Source organism: Eschrichtius robustus, chromosome 3 (assembly GCF_028021215.1).
Source record: "Eschrichtius robustus isolate mEscRob2 chromosome 3, mEscRob2.pri, whole genome shotgun sequence".
In the NCBI taxonomy this organism is placed as follows: domain Eukaryota; kingdom Metazoa; phylum Chordata; class Mammalia; order Artiodactyla; family Eschrichtiidae; genus Eschrichtius; species Eschrichtius robustus.
The window spans coordinates 108,341,672-108,359,238 of NC_090826.1; the positions used below are offsets into that span (position 1 = coordinate 108,341,672).

At 42.6% G+C, this 17,567-nt stretch overlaps 1 protein-coding gene across 1 annotated transcript; it reads left to right on the plus strand.

Moving 5' to 3' along the window:
- The first annotated feature begins 958 nt into the window (after positions 1-958).
- Positions 959-16,535, plus strand: FCGR1A (Fc gamma receptor Ia). Its single transcript, XM_068537573.1, is given in 8 exon segments — positions 959-1,127; positions 3,568-3,589; positions 3,591-3,819; positions 4,929-5,054; positions 5,057-5,216; positions 6,143-6,358; positions 15,834-15,884; positions 16,378-16,535. Coding segments are annotated over 8 exon segments (1,131 nt in total).
- The last annotated feature ends 1,032 nt before the right edge of the window (positions 16,536-17,567 follow it).

The following is a 17,567-nucleotide window of genomic DNA, read 5'->3' on the forward strand; positions in this document are numbered from 1 at the left end:
ATCTTAAATTATAGTTGTAAAAAGAAAAGCCTCCCTATGTCCCTTTAGACCACAATAAGGCTGTGCTTACCCTCTGAAAAGTCAGAAGAAGATTAATACAACATTTACTGTTACCAAACCAAATGAGTCCGCTCACCCGCACGCAGTAAAGCCAATCTACTGACACTGGGTTGTGGTGAAGGCAAGTGCACCACTTATTGTAAGGCACCAGACTAGGAGTCTGGGACAGCTAATGCTCAAAAAACCTGAACTCCCCTATGGGTTTCAGGGAGACATTTTTAAAGACAAGGGGAGGGAGGGGGGTCTCAGGGTATGTGATCAGCTCGTGCACAATTCTCTGATTGGTTGATGGTGAGGTAACAGGGCTGTGTCACAGGGGTTAACATTATCAGTCCTCAGGCTCCAGTAGCTCTGGGGGCTACGGTGCTCATGGTCATCAAGTAGTTAACTTCTTCCATTTGGTGGGGGTTTTAGCATCTGTAAAACAACTCAGGAAATGTGCGTCAGATACTGTTATCTACGTACTTCAGAGAAAAACTAAAGATTCTGTGACTGCCATATGGCCAATTTACTGTTTAAATTCTTATCAGTTCTCCTGGCCCAACTGCTATTTTTGCCACTACATGTTCACATCCTTTCAATCATTAACTCTTGAGCCAGGCTTTTGTGACTGAGGGGAGGCCTGGGAAACTACAGCTTTTCTACAAAAAGGAGGCAGGCAGAGGACAAGGTGGTGAGGGGTCTGTCCCAGGAAAGCTCTATAGGGTCCTGCTCTGTTACGTGCTAAAGAATTTGGAGTTCATTTCTGAAGATGACAAGGAGCCACCAAAGAATGTTAAAGGGGGAGTGAGTGACTCTCCCACTTACCAGCTGCGTGGCTCTGGGAAAGCCATCTCACCACTGTGAACCTGAGTCTCCTAATGGGTAAAATAGGGATAGACGCCTGTCGTCTGGAGTGATGGCAAAGAATGAACTGGCTCATGACCATGAGGCATCCAGCTCAGCCCTGGTATGCAGCAGCTTCTGGGCAGCAGATCAGATTCTGTGTGATCCCTCCCCGCAGAGAAGAAGCTTTAAGGAGGCCAAACAGGGCTGTTCTGTGGCCCAAGGTCCCTGGTGTGGGATTTGTGGGTGAACACCTTTGAGCAGACTTCCTTCTAGTGCACTGGGAGGACTCCATCGAGGCTGTGCTTGCTGTGCTAACTTATCTCTTGGAGCAGCAGAAGCTGAAAGCCTTTTTTTTGTAACACAAGAGAACTCTTAGCTTGGGGTTGGAAACCATCTGCTTTCTTCTATTGGTGAGCTGCAAATTCTAATGATTATAATCTATTAAATACTTACAGAGCACCTATTAATACCTGGAATCTTCTGGCTACTGGAGATATGTCAGGGACCAAGACAGACAAATTTCTGCCCTCATGGGCCTTTCATTCAAGTGGGAAAGGCAAATAAAATACAAGTAAAATGAAACTAACAAAAAATTTTTGGTAAGTTGTAATGAGTGCCTTGATGGGAAAAACAAGGATCTGAGTGAGAGAAGAATCGAAGTAGAATGTCAGGGACATTGGAACTCAGACCTAGAGGAAGAAGAGGAACTAGGGTTGCAAATAAGGGAGGGACTAGGAGGAAGCTTTCTGGGTGGAGGGAAAAGCACATGCAGAGGCTGGGAGGTGGGGAGGGGCTTGGTCTGGGATGGGAATTGAAAAGCACCAGTGTGCCTGCAGCAAGGGGAGCACGGGGGAGGGGGACTGGACATTCGGAGAGACAGTTTGGCTACATATCACAGGAGTTAAGAGCGCAGGCTTGGGGAGTGAATCATATTTTCTCTGCCGCTCATTAGCTATGTGATCTTGGCCATGTCACCAACCTTTCCAAACCTCAGTTCTCATCTGGAGAATGGACTCAAAAGGAATACCTGCCTCCTAGGAATATTATGGCTATAAATGAGTAAATACTTAGCAGAGTGCCTGGCACATAGTAAGTGTCCCACTCTTGTTAACTATAATTATTATTAATAAGTGGAGGGTGGGTTGGAGCCAGACAGACTTGTGTTGAAACCTGGCTCTGCTGCATGATTGCTTTGTGCCATAGGCAAGTAAGCCTCCATGTCTTCTGTTTCCTCATCCATAAAATGGACTTCATATTCCTATCCTGGGTGGGGGTAGGTTGTTATGGGGATTATATGAAGTGATTTATGTGCAGCCATCCTGAAGGTAGGAGCCAACCTCTCAAGGTCTTTTAATTATTTTAAAGTATTTTCCCGAACATATCCAGCCTCTTTTTAAACACTCAAAAAAGAGACAGACAAAACCTTAATGAGGGAGTTCCCAATGCAGGGGACACGGGTTCAAGCCCTGGTCCGGGAAGATCCCATGTGCCACGGAGCAACTAAGCCCATGCGCAACAACTACTGAGCCTGCACTCTAGAGCCCGTGAGCCACAACAACTGAGCCCGCGCGCCACAACTACTGAAGTCTGCGTGCCTAGAGCCCGTGCTCCACAGCAAGAGAAGCCACCGTAATGAGAGGCCCGAGCACCACAACTACAGAAAGCCCCCGTGCAGCAACAAAGACCCTATGCAGCCAAAAAACAACAAAAAACAAAAAACAGGGAGGGCTCATTTGACTTGGAGTTTGTTTTTACCAGCTATATCACTGATTTGCACATATGTGAGTATTCCTATCAGTTTAAAAGCATATATACATACACCTGGATATGTTTGCCTTTCTGTGTGTTTGTCTTAGTACGTGTGATCCCATTAACAAATTAGTCAGGAGTTAGAGTGTATTCGTTTCTTATTGCTGTGTAACAAATTACCATAAATTTAACAGTTTAAAACAACATACATTTATTAACTTTCCATGGGTCAGGAGTCTTGGCCCAGCTTGGCTGGGTGCTCTGCTGAGGCTGCAGTCAGGGTGTTGACTGGGCTGTGTTCATTCCAGCAGCTCTTCCAAGTGCCCATGGTCATTGGCAGAATTCAGTTCCTTGTGGTTGTAGGACTGAGGTCCGCACCTTTTTTGCTGGAGGCCAGTCTCATTTGCTGGAGACCCCTTGCCATGTGGCCCTCACAAAGGCCCTCTTAACAACATGTCAGCTCATTTCTTCAAAGCCAGCAGAAGTCTCCTGCAGTCCAGTCAGCTAAGACAGTCTCATATAATGTAACATCATCATGGGAGTGACATCACATAACCTTTATCATATTCTGTTGGTTACAAGCAAGTCATAGGTTCCAGCCACACTCAAAGGGATTATACAAGAGTGTGACTCATTGGGGACATCTTAAAATACTGCCTACCACATAGAGTAAGCTATTTTTGTCCTAACCAACTTCTGAGATCTGGAAAGGAAAGATAAAAAGGGGCTGTGTGCATGGCTGCCGGTAAAGATTACTTTTCTTCCCAGCAAAGCTAAAGATATTTGAGGAATGGGAGATAGGCCTCAAATTCAGCAGAGCTCTGAAGTTGGAATGTTACAAAGAGAAAAAAGATAAGCCCCTAGGGTCCAGCTTTGGCTTCCTTGTACCTCTGCCACCATATACACATGTTTTGGGTCCACATTTTCCAGATTGGCTACTACTCCAGGTCTCGCAGAGTCTTCACTGAAGGGGAACCTCTGGTCTTGAGGTGTCATGGATGGAAGAATAAGCTGGTGTACAATGTACTTTTCTACCAAAATGGCAAAACCTTTAAGTTTTCTCCTCAGAATTCTGAATTCACCATTCTGAAAACCAACCTGAGTCACAGTGGCATCTAGCACTGTTCAGGCATGGGAAGGCATCGCTACACATCAGCAGGAGTATCTATCACTTTATAAAAGGTATTGTATCTGAATAGTCATAGAGCTATAGTTTTAAGAACCAGAGTAAACATCATAAATTATCACTTCAATTTACAAGTGAAAAAACTGAACTCCAGAGAGGTAAACCGCCTTATGAAGGCCACACAATGACCAGTGGCCGGACTGGGATCAGAACTGAGGTCTTCTGGGTCCTTGTTCATTGCTCTTTCCAGTACACTACTGTGCCACATCAGTAATTCCAGGAGCTAATGTCAAGGCCATGGCATAGTGAGAATCCATTTCATCAATTTTATTTTAGTTGCAAGGAGTGGTGACTCACTCAAGGTAGGTAGGAGAGTTATTAGAAAATAACTCAATGGAACCTCATAAAAGCTCCATAGCCAGGAAGACATTAGGATGTGGTTATACTTTCTGTCTATCTCTCAAGGACCCCGTGGCCTCTCTGGTTCCACTTCTCTCTGAACATCTGCTAACTAAGCAGTTTCCTCTGTCCCAGTTTGCATGTGGCCCTTGTTGTTACTCTCTCATGGCCTTTTATCTTAGTACTCATAACCACTAGCAACTTTTTTCTGTCTGAAAAATAGTTCATTCTTATGGGAAAGAAATTCTTGTCCCAGATTATTTATTTATTTATTTATTTAGCCACACTGCGTGACTTTCGGGATCTTAGTTCCCCGACCAGGGATCAAACCTGGACCCCCTGCAGTGGAAGCGCAGAGTCCTAACCACTGGACCGCCAGGGAATTCCCCCAGATTATCTTTTGAGGTAGAAACAGAAGTAATGAGTCACTGAACTGGCTAGTGTAGGGGTCAGTGTCCACTCCTGGTCAACCATTACCAAAGGGCATGGTCATATAATAACATGGCTATTCAGGGAAGCATGGACTGTGTAGAGGTGTTCTCCCCAGTAGAATAGGGGCAAACTGTCAACTGTAAGTATGTCTATGAGGAAACCCCAAATGACTCTCTGCTAGAAGTGGGGAAAATTATGTCTTATAGATGCATTCTCTAGGGGCAGGTTTCCCAAAGGGGGTGGGAATGTATCTTCTATTAGAAAACAAACAAACAAACAAAAAACCTTGACACTGAAGCAGACCACCCTATCCCTATCAACTTTTTCTTTAGAGCTATTTCCAGCCCCAGTGCTGAGATCATCCTTGTCATTCCCCCTCCTAGAGGGGAATCTGGTCAACCTGAGCTGTGAAACAAAGTTGCTCCCACAAAAGCCTGGTTTGCAGCTTTACTTCTCCTTACTTCCCTTGTGGGAAGCAAGACACTGATGAGCAGGAACATATCCTCTGAATACCAGATACTACCTGCTAAAAAAGAAGACTCCGGATTATACTGGTGTGAGGCTACCACAGAAGATGGAAATGTCATCAAGCACCGCCCTGAGTTGGAGCTTCAGGTGTTTGGTGAGTGAGAATGATGGGAGCTGACTGGCACATGAGGAGATGCTCTCTTAACTCCTATGGGACTGAGGTCTCATGATACCTTTTTCATGGCTCAGCCAGGAAAAACCATGAACAGGTCTTTCCACTCTTGATTCAAAACTTCAGCATTCTCCTAATAAACTTCCTTAAATTTCCTTCCCTTTCTTTTTCTTTGTTTTCTTTCCTTCCTCCATTTATTTCCATCCTTTTGTCCTTCCTTCTTTATTTTCTCCTGCCTTCTCTCTCTCTCTCCCACTCCCTCCCTCCCTCTTTCTCCTTCTCCCATTCTCCTCTCTCTCCTCTCTCTCTTCCTCCTTCTTTCCCTCCCTCTCTCTCCTCCTCTCTCACCAATAATCTAATCAACAATATACTGACTTCCTCCTATCTGTTGTCATAGGTATGGGGATATAAAGACATTGGGGTGCAGTTTTTACATCAGGGAGCTCATACCGTAAATTAGTGAGATAGGGATTTTGTGGATTGCACATAAATACTTGCCCAAGTATCTCTATATGGCTGAGGTGGAGGGATTGTGAGCTCCAGAACAAAGACTGTCTGGGAAAAAAAGTTTATCTTCAACCTAAATTCTAATGATTAAATGGCATAGAAATAGCAGTTGTCTCTGAAACTAGGGAGTAAGTCCACCGGCAAGGCCCTGGCAGTTAAGCTCTTAGGAGGAGCCCGCCGCCTGTCTATAACCATATAGCCCAGCTGGAGCTCCCTCCTGCCCCTAAAATTACCAGTGTCTGCCTTGGGTACAGACATATCAGGTCTCAGCCAACCTTCTCTTCCAAACGTAACTCAGCCAGATCCCTCTGGTTTCTAAATAGCATTTACTCTGTCATTTTCTTTTGCAGGCCTCCAGTCACCAACTCCTGTCTAGTTTCATTTCCTTTTCTATCTGGCAGTAGGGATAATATTTTTGGTGGACACTGTTTTCTGTGTGATAATACATAAGGAACTACAAAGAAAGAAAAAGTGGAATTTAGAAATCTCTTTGGGTTCTGATCATGGGAAGAAGGTAACTTCCTACCTTCAAAAAGATAGATATTTAGAAGAAGAGCTGAAATGTCAGGAACAAGAAGAACTGCAAGAAAGGACACACCAGGAGAAGCCCTGGGAGGGTAGGCAGTGGCAGCAGTGCAGTGGGTGCCCACAGATTCAGACAGTCCCTACCCCTCTTCTCTGTGTATAAGCACAGGCCACAAACGTCCAGAAGTTGAAAAACGCTAGAACTGTGAGTCCCATGGCATCTAACTCTTAAATAAAGCAAACAAATGAGGTGACTTCAATGGAGATAAACTTGAAAATTTGGTAATCAGGGATGATTTGAAGTGAGACCTACTCTAAAAAAATTTTTTGAAAACTTGGAAGTCAAGTCTAGCCTGATTATCCTATTAGGGTAGTCTGAGCAATAATTTATTTCTGGGGACAGGGTGGAAAGGTAAGTGTGTGTATATGTAAGAGATTAAGACAGAGAAAGAGAGACAGAATGAGAGGGAGAGAGGGAAACAGTAAGAGAGGGAGGATATGAGGGAGACAAGAGGGAATAGTATAGGAGGAAACATAACCCACAAATGATTCTGAGTGACTGAGAATGAGAGAACTCACACCTCTTGGTGCTCAGGATGGTCCTTTCATGGCTTTTCTCTTTAGCACACTGGCGTCCATACATCTTACAGAGATACAAGGGAGTAACTCATGATGAGAAATGAGTGCATTATTTTTGCCCTTTCATTTGAGGTTTTCTCATAACCTCTCTGTGTACAGAGACACCAGGGGTCCTGCTTATCTGTCCGAGTCCCCTGCCCCATATGAAGGCAGAATGTAACCGCTGCTTTCCTTAATAAATTAAACCCAGCTCTCCAAGTATGGCACTGCACATGGGGGAGGGGCAGTGATATCATAAAGCCCCAGCTCCTACTTCCAGAGAGTTATTTTACCCTCTGATTTTATAGATGATTCAAGATCTACTACTCTCCCACTTGGACAAAATATTTTCCTGTTACTCTATAACACAGCTGAGAAAAAAATGAAATATGTGAATAAGACTTTGCTAAAGCTTAGGAAAAAAACAGAAAGGGTATAAACAAGCCTAGCAACATAATTCTTAGATTATTTGGTTTAATAAAATGTAGCTTATCTGCCACACAACGATGCGTCCCTGCCCAGCCTCTGTCCTGGTTCCACATGGCAGGACTCACCTGTAACACATCCCCTCCAACTAGAAGCACCTTCAAGCAACTTGGGACTTGAAGCAGATGGAAAAGCACGTTAACCCACTGCTTTCCTAGTCTGTGGACAATGAGAATGTTCTTTTCCCCTTCATCTTAAGGAAAAGTACAGAGGAGACCTTCAAGATGGCAGAGGAGTGAGACGTGGAGATCACCTTCCTCCCCACAAATACATCAAAAATACATCTACATGTGGAACAACTCCTACAGAACACCTACTGAATGCTGGCAGAAGACCTCAGACTTCCCAAAAGGCAAGAAAACCCCCATGTACCTGGGTAGGGCAAAAGAAAAAAGAAAAAACAGAGACAAAAGAACGGTGGGCGGGGCGGCGGCGGAGCTTTGGAGCCACGGAGGAGAGCGCAGCAACAGGGGTGTAGAGGGAAAAGCAGAGAGATTCCTGCAGGGAGGATTGGTGCCGACCAGCACTCACCAGTCTGAGAGGCTTGTCTCCTCATCCGCCAGGGCAGGCGGGGTCTGGGAGCTGAGGCTCGGGCTTCAGAGGTCAGATCCCAGGGAGAGGACTGGGGTTGGCTGTGTGAACACAGTCTTAAGGGGGCTAGTGCGCCACTGCTAGCTGGGAGGGAGTCAGGGAAAAAGTCTGGAACTGCCTAAGAGGCAAGAGACCATTGTTTTGGGGTGCGCGAGGAGACGGGATTCCTTCCCTGTGTGCCCACAGAAGGCAGAGCACCGCCTAAACAAGCTCCAGAGACGGATGTGAGCCACGGCTATCAGCTTGGACCCCAGAGACGTGCATGAAACGCTAACGCTGCTGCTGCAGCCACCAAGAATCCTGTGTGCAAGCACAGGTCACTATCCACACCCCCCCGGAAGCCTGTGCAGCCCGCCACCGCCAGGTCCCGTGATCCAGGGACAACTTCCCCGGGAGAACACACGGCGTGCCTCAGGCTGTTGCAATGTCAAGCTGGCCCCGCGGTGCAATTATAACTACTGTGCCCCTCCCTCCCCCAGGCCTGAGTGACCCAGAGCACCCTAATCAGCCGCTGCTTTAACCCCGTCCTGTCTGGGTGGGAACAGATGCCTGAGGGTGATCTACATGCAGAGGCGGGGCCAAAAGCAAATCTGAACCCCAGGAGCTGTGCAAACAAAGAAGAGAAAGGGTAATTTCTCCGTGCAGCCTCAGGAGCAGCAGATTAAATCCCCACAGTCAACTTGATGTACCCTGCATCTGTGGAATACCTGAATAGACAACAAATCATCCCAAAATTGAGGCTGTGGACTTTGGGGGCAACTGTAGACTTGGGGTTTGCTATCTGCGACTGATTTGTTTCTGATTTTTATGTTTATCTTAGTATAGTTTTTAGCGCTTGTTATCATTGGTGGATTTCTTTACTGGTCTGGTTGCTCTCTTTTTAAAAATTTCTTTTATTTTAACAATCTTTAAAAATTTATTATTATTAAAAATTTTTTTTTCTTTCTTTTTTTTCCTCCCTTTTCTTCGGAGTTGTGTGGCTGACACGGTCTTGGTGATCTGGCCTGGTGTCAGGCCTCAGCCTCTGAGGTGGGAGAGCCGAGTGTAAGACATTAGACCACAAGAGACCTCCGGCCCCACATAATATCAATAGGCGAGAGCTCTCCCAGAGATATCCGTCTCAACGCTAAGACCCAGCTCCACTCAAAGACCAGCAAGCTACAGTGCTGGACACCCTATGCCAAACAACTAGCAGGACAGGAACACAACCCCACCCATTAGCAGAGAGGCTGCCTAAAATCATACTAAGTTCACAGACACCCCAAAACACACCACCAGATGCAGCCCTACCCACCAGAAAGACAAGATCCAGCCCCCACCCACCAGAACACAGGCATCAGTCCCCTCCACCAGGAAGCCTACACAAGCCACTGAACCAACCTCACCCACTGGGGGCAGACACCAAGAACAACAGGAACTACGAACCAGCAGCCTGTGAAAAGGAGACCCCAAACAGAGTATGTTAAACAAAATGAGAAGACAAAGAAATATGCAGCAGATGAAGAAGCAAAGTAAAAACTCACCAGACCAAACAAATGAAGAGGAAATAGGCAGTCTACCTGAAAAAGAACTCATAGAGTAATGATAGTAAAGATGATCCAAAATCTTGGAAATAGAATGGAGAAAATACAAGAAACGTTTAGGGCTTCCCTGGTGGCGCAGTGGTTGGGAATCTGCCTGCCAATGCAGGGGACACGGGTTCGAGCCCTAGTCTGGGAAGATCCCACATGCCGCGGAGCGACTAGGCCCGTGAGCCACAACTACTGAGCCTGCGCGTCTGGAGCCTGTGCTCTGCAACAAGAGAGGCCGCGATAGTGAGAGGCCCGCGCACCGCGATGAAGAGTGGCCCCCGCTTGTCGCAACTAGAGAAAGCCCTCGCACAGAAACGAAGACCCAACACAGCCAAAAATAAATTAATTAATTAATTAAAAAAAAAAAAAAGAAACGTTTAACAAGGACCTAGAAGAACTAAAGAGCAAACACACAACGATGAACAACACAATAAATGAAATTAAAAATTCTCTAGAAGGAATCAATAGCAGAATAACTGAGGCAGAAGAACGGATAAGTGACCTGGAAGATAAAATAGTGGAAATAACTGCTGTGGAGCAGAATAAAACAAAAAGAATGAAAAGAATTGAGGACAGTCTCAGAGACCCCTGGGACAATATTAAACACACCAACATTCAAATTATAGGGGTCCCAGAAGAAGAAGAGAAAAAGAAAGGGACTGAGAACATATTTGAAGAGATTATAGTTGAAAACTTCCCTAATATGGGAAAGGAAATAGTCAATCAAGTCCAGGAAGCGCAGAGAGTCCCATACAGGATAAATCCAAGGAGAAACATGCCAAAACACATATTAATCAGACTATCAAAAATTAAATAAAAAGAAAAAATATTAAAAGCAGCAAGGGAAAAACAACAAATAACATACAAGGGAATCCCCATAAGGTTAACAGCTGATCTTTCAGCAGAAACTCTGCAAGCCAGAAGGGAGTGGCAGGACATACTTAAAGTGATGAAAGGAAAAAATCTACAACCAAGATGACTCTACCCAGCAAGGATCTCATGCAGATTCGATGGAGAAATTAAAACCTTTACAGACAAGCAAAAGTTAACAGAATTCAGAACCACCAAACCAGCTTTACAACAAATGCTAAAGGAACTTCTCTAGGCAGGAAACACAAGAGAAGGAAAAGACCTACAAAAACAAACCCAAAACAATTGAGAAAATGGTAATAGGAACATACATATCGATAATTACCTTAAATGTAAATGGATTAAATGCTCCAACCAAAAGACATAAACTGGCTGAATGGATACAAAAAAAACACCCGTATATATGCCGTCTACAAGAGACCCACTTCAGACCTAGGGACACATACAGGCTGAAAGTGAGGAGATGGAAAAAGATATTCCATGAAAATGGAAATTAAAAGAAAGCTGGAGTAGCAATTCTCATATCAGACAAAATAGACTTGAAAATAAAGACTATTACAAGAGACAAAGAAGGACACTACATCATGATCAAGGGATCAATCCAAGAAGAAGATATAACAATTGTAAATATTTATGCACCCAGCATAGGAGCACCTCAATACATACGGCAAATGCTAACAGCCATAAAAGGGGAAATCAACAGTACCACAATCATAGTAGGGAACTTTAACACCCCACTTTCACCAATGGACAGATCATCCAAAATTAAAATAAATAAGGAAACACAAGCTTTAAATGATACATTAAACAAGATGGACTTAAATTGATATTTATAGGACATTCCATCCAAAAACAACAGAATATACTTTCTTCTCAAGTGCTCATGGAACATTCTCCAGGATAGACTATATCTTGGGTCACAAATCAAGCCTTGGTAAATTTAAGAAAATTGAAATCATATCAAGTATCTTTTCTGACCACAACACTATGAGACTAGATATCAATTACAGGAAAAAAACTGTAAAAAATACAAACACATGGAGGCTAAACAATACACTACTAAATAACCAAGAGATCACTGAAGAAATCAAAGAGGAAATCAAAAAATACCTAGAAACAAATGACAATGAAAATATGACGACCCAAAACCTATGGGATGCAGCAAAAGCAGTCCTAAGAGGGAAATTTATAGCAATACCATCGTAGTTCAAGAAACAAGAAAAATCTCAAATAAACAACCTAACCTTACACCTAAAGCAATTAGAGGAAGAAGAACAAAAAAGCCCTAAAGTTAGCAGAAGGAAAGAAATCATAAAGATCAGATCAGAAATAAATGAAAAGGAAATGGAGGAAACAATAACAAAGACCAATAAAACTAAAAGGTGGTTCTTTGAGAAGATAAAAAAAATTGATAAACCATTAGCCAGACTCGTCAAGAAAAAAAGGGAGAAGACTCAAATCAACAGAATTAGAAATGAAAAAGGAGAAGTAACAACTGACTCTGCAGAAATACAAAGGATCATGAGAGATTACTACAAGCAACTATATGCCAATAAAATGGACAACCTGGAAGAAATGGACAAATTCTTAGAAAAGCACAACCTTCCGAGACTAAACCAGGAAGAAATAGAAAATATAAACAGACCAATCGCAAGCACTGAAATTGAAACTGTGATTACAGAATGGATTTGGGGATGTGGGGAGGGGGAGGGGTAGGCTGTGACGGGGTGGGAGAGTGGCATGGACATATATACACTACCGAGCGTAAAGTAGATAGCTGGTGGGAAGCAGCTGCATGGCACAGAGAGGTCAGCTCGGCACTTTGTGACCACCTGGAGGGGTGGGATGGGGAGGGTGGGAGGGAGGGAGATGCAAGAGGGAAGAGATATGGGAACATATGTATATGTATAACTGATTCACTCTGTTATAAAGCAGAAACTAACACACCATTGTAAAGCAATTATACTCCAATAAAGATGTTAAAAAAAAAATCTTCCAACAGGACCAGATGGCTTCACAGGCGAATTCTATCAAACATTTAGAGAAGAGCTAACACCTATCCTTCTCAAACTCTTCAACAATATAGCAGAGGGAGGAACACTCCCAAACTCATTCTACGAAGCTACCATCACCCTGATACCAAAACCAGACAAAGATGTCACAAAAAAAGAAAACTACAGGCCAGTATCACTGATGAACATAGATGCAAAAATCCTCAACAAAATACTAGCCAGCAGAATCCAACAGCTCATGAAAAGGATCATACATCATGATCAAGTGGGGTTTATCCCAGGAATGCAAGGATTCTTCCATATACGCAAATCAGTCAATGTGATACACCATATTAACAAATCGAAGGATTAAAAACCGTATGATCATCTCAGTAGATGCAGAAAAAGCTTTCGACAAAATTCAACACCCATTTATGATAAAAACTCTCCAGAAAGTAGGCATAGAGGGAACCTACCTCAACATAATAAAGGCCATATATGACAAATGCACAGCCAACATCGTTCTCAATGGTGAAAAACTGAAACCATTTCCTCTAAGATCAGGAACAGGACAAGGTTGCCTACTCTCACTGCTATTATTCAACATAGTTTTGGAAGTTTTAGCCACAGCAATCAGAGAAGAAAAAGAAATAAAAGGAATCCAAATCAGAAAAGAAGTAAAACTGTCACTGTTTGCAGATGACATGATACTATACATAGAGAATCCTAAAGATGCTACCAGAAAACTACTAGAGCTAATCAATGAATTTGGTAAAGTAACAGAATACAAAATTAATGCACAGAAATCTCTTGCATTCCTATACACTAATGATGAAAAATCTGAAAGAGAAATTAAGGAAACACTCCCATTTACCACTGCAACAAAAATAATAAAATACCTAGGAGTAAACCTACCTAAGGAGACAAAAGACCTGTATGCAGAAAACTATAAGACACTGATGAAAGAAATTAAAGACGATACAAACAGATGGAGAGGTATACTATGTTCTTGGATTGGAAGAATCAACATTGTGAAAATGACTCTACTACCCAAAGCAATCTACAGATTCAATGCAATCCCTATCAAACTACCAATGGCATTTTTCACAGAACTAGAACCAAAAAACTTCACAATTTGTATGGAAACACAAAAGACCCTGTATAGCCAAAGCAATCTTGAGAAAGAAAAACGGAGCTGGAGGAATCAAGCTCCCCGACTTCAGACTATACTACAAAGCTACAGTAATCAAGACAGTATGGTACTGGCACAAAAACAGAAATATAGATCAATGGAACAGGATAGAAAGCCCAGAGATAAACCCATACACATATGGTCACCTTTTCTTTGATAAAGGAGGCAAGAATATACAGTGCAGAAAAGACAGCCTCTTCAATAAGTGGTGCTGGGAAAACTGGACAGCTACATGTAAAAGAATGAAATTAGAACACTCCCTAACACCATACACGAAAATAAACTCAAAATGGATTAAAGACCTAAATGTAGGCCAGACACTATAAAACTCTTAGAGGAAAACATAGGCAGAACACTCTGTGACATAAATCACAGCAAGATCCTTTTTGACCCACCTCCTAGAGAAATGGAAATAAAAACAAAAATAAACAAATGGGACCTAATGAAACTTAAAAGCTTTTGCACAGCAAAGGAAACCATAAATAAGACGAAAAGACAACCCTCAGCATGGGAGAAAATATTTGCAAACGAAGCAACTGACAAAGGATTAATCTCCAAAATACACAAGTAGCTCATGCAGCTCAATATCAAAAAAAAAAAAAACAACCCAATCCAAAAATGGGCAGAAGACCTAAATAGACATTTCTCCAAAGAAGATATATAGATTGCCAACAAACACATGAAAGGATGCTCAACATCACTAACCATTAGAGAAATGCAAATCAAAACTACAATGAGATATCACCTCACACCCGTCAGAATGGACATCATCAAAAAACCTACAAACAATAAATGCTGGAGAGGGTGTGGAGAAAAGCAAACCCTCTTGCACTGTTGTGGGAATGTAAATTGATATAGCCACTATGGAGAACAGTATGGAGGTTCCTTAAAAAACTAAAAATAGAACTACGATATGACCCAGCAATCCCACTACTGGGCATATATCCTGAGACAACTGTAATTCAGAAAGAGAGAAGTACCACAGTGTTCTTTGCAGCATTATTTACAGTAGCCAGGACATGGAAGCAACCTAAGTGTCCATCGACAGATGAATGGATAAAGAAGACGTGGCACATATATACAATGGACTATTACTCAGCCATAAAAAGAAATGAAATTGAGTTATTTGTAGTGAGGTGGATGGACCTTGAGTCTGTCATACAGAGTGAAGTAAGTCAGAAAGAGAAAAACAAATACTGTATGCTAACACATATGTATGGAATCTAAAAAAAAAAAAAAATGGTTCTAACGAACCTAAGGGCAGGACAGGAATAAAGAGACAGACGTAGAGAATGGACTTGAGGACACAGGGAGGGGTAAGGGTAAGCTGGGACGAAGTGAGAGAGTAGCATTGACATATATACACTACCAAATGTGAAACAGATGGCTAGTGGGAAGCAGCTGCATTGCACAGGGAGATCAGCTCAGTGCTTTGTGACCACCTAGCAGCGTGGGATAGGGAAGGTGGGAGGGAGACACAAGAGGGAGGAGATATGGGGATATATGTATACATATAGCTGATTCACTTTGTTATACAGCAGAAACTAACACAACATTGTAAAGCAATTATACTTCAATAAAGGTGTTCAAAAAAAAAAAAAAGAAAAGAAAAAGTACAATAATCATCATCTCAATAGAAATACAACAACTCCAACATTTGTATTAAAAGAAATGGTCATATATTATAGTAGGAGCTTTATTGATTGCCCATGTTTGATCTTATAGACTGGGGAAACAGAAATGAGGAGAATTGCAGATAATTAGTTCCATAGGAAAGAGGCCCAAAGACCCTCTATAGAGGTACTGTTTGTAGAAGACTCCAGCCTAAGGAATTGGGAATTGAAGCAGGAGTGACAGTCACACTCAGAGGAGACAGTTATATTCTACCCACACTGGGTGGATAGAATTTCAGGAAAAGGGCTCCCTGGGGACAGAAGGCTTGGGGCAGACATGGATATAGACCTGGGGTAAACTGTAATGGAGCCAGTCATCGCTAACGCATCAGGAAGTATTTCCTCTTTCCCCATGCTTTTCTGCTGTGCTTCCTCTCCAGATTTTTCTACACTTGTATCTTTGTCACAGTATTTTCTCATGTGTACTTTAATATACTTTAATAATTGATTTGATTAAGTCAGTTTCTTGATTGAACAATTTGCACCTCCATCTACCCTTACTTCTGGCATATAGCTGTGCCGGAAATAGGTTCTTGGGGTCCCCCAAATTGAGGCCTACCTTCCTGTTCCCCAAGGCTTGGTGCTGCGTCTGGTCAAGGCCTGGTACCACCTCCTCCTTTCTCCAGGTGAGTGTCCAGCCCTCCTGTTTCCCTACAGGGGTTGAGTGCCCTCTCCCTGGCACTTGCCCTATCTCTCTAAGAGCTCACTCCTCTTTATTTTTATTCCATCCAGTGCGTGGAAACACACAGAAATCACAGGATCCTGTTGAGGAGAGAGGCCCAAAGGATCCCTGATCCCTTCTTTGCTCACCATACTCCATCTTTGGGGAAAGCCTGTGTATGTGGGCTGGGGTGGGGGTGGTAGACTCCATGGTGGGACCAGGAAACCATTGGAAGGAAAGTGAAAGGTTCTCTAGGTCTGCTCTGGAGACAAATTAACAGGTACCCACAGGGAAACTTTACCTCATGGTCTCATTTTTTGAATCACTAAATCCAATTTGTTTCTGGCACAAAGACAATGTACTGATTAACCTGAATCTTCACATCAGTTTTTCAGTTTGCAGACAGGGGCACAGCTGAAAAAAGTCAGAGATGGCTGCCCGCCCCCCCCCCCCCCCAGCCTTTGGAGCAGGCATGATCACTGGAAGAGAGCCATTCTGTTCCTTGTGCTTTGTGTGCCACCATGTCAGCCCTGTGCCCCCTCTGCATACTCCAGATGCCACCTGCAGGCAGTTCTCCAAAATGCCTCTGATTCTTGAAGGCTCCTCTGCTGTGTGAACTAGCATCCAGGGAAAGCCAGAAGTGCTTTTGTAAAAGCTGGTATCAGCTTTTACTTACTGGAGGCTATGAGAAGTATGTTTTATGAATCCCCTTTGGGAAATGCAATGAAAACCAAGTTTAGGCTCCAGATTATGTGCAACAAATTCATCTGGCCACCATCTTGTCCACTAATAATAACTTAATGCATGGTTATATGTTCAAGATTTATAATCAGATGTATCTTGTTAAACAAGCTTAATTGGTCTTTTACCATCATAAGAACAAAAATTCTAATAATATTACTTAAATCTTTTAAAACGTAATATTTAAACAAAAATATCCATCATCTTAATATCATCACGACAAATCAAGCTCTTACATGTTTTTAACACAATGCGCTTTTCAGAATAGCTGAGAACATTTATTGAACATTTAACATCACATTATGTATTTTTAAGAATGTTTTTGTTTTTGAATATATGGTCAAATCCAAAATGTACAAAAAACATATACAGTTAAAAATTTCCTTCCATCTTGGACTCCTAGCCCTCTGTCTTAGTCTGTTTGGGCTGCTATAAAAGAATACCATAGGCTGGGTCACTTGTACACAACAGAAATTTATTTCTCACAGATCTGGAGGCTGGGAAGTCCAAGATCAAGGTGCCTACAGATTTGGTGTCTGGTAAAAGCCCAATTCCTGATCTATAGATTACTATCTTCTTTTTGTGTCCTCACATGCAGAGGGTGAGGGTGCTATCTGGGGTCTCTTCTATAAGGGCACTAATATCACTCATGAGAGCTCCACCTTCATGACTCAATCAACACTCACAAACGACCCCACTTCCCAATACCATCACTTTGGGAACTAGATTTCAACATATGAATTTGGGAGGAAACATAAATAATCACTCTATAGCACCTTCTAATGTCCCTTCCAAAAGATAATTACTATTGGTTGTTTTCTGTCATCTCACAGATTTTTATGCTTTTATAGGCAAATAAAGGGAGACATCCTTCCCTCTCTCTCCCTTTGTACACAAATGTTAGCAT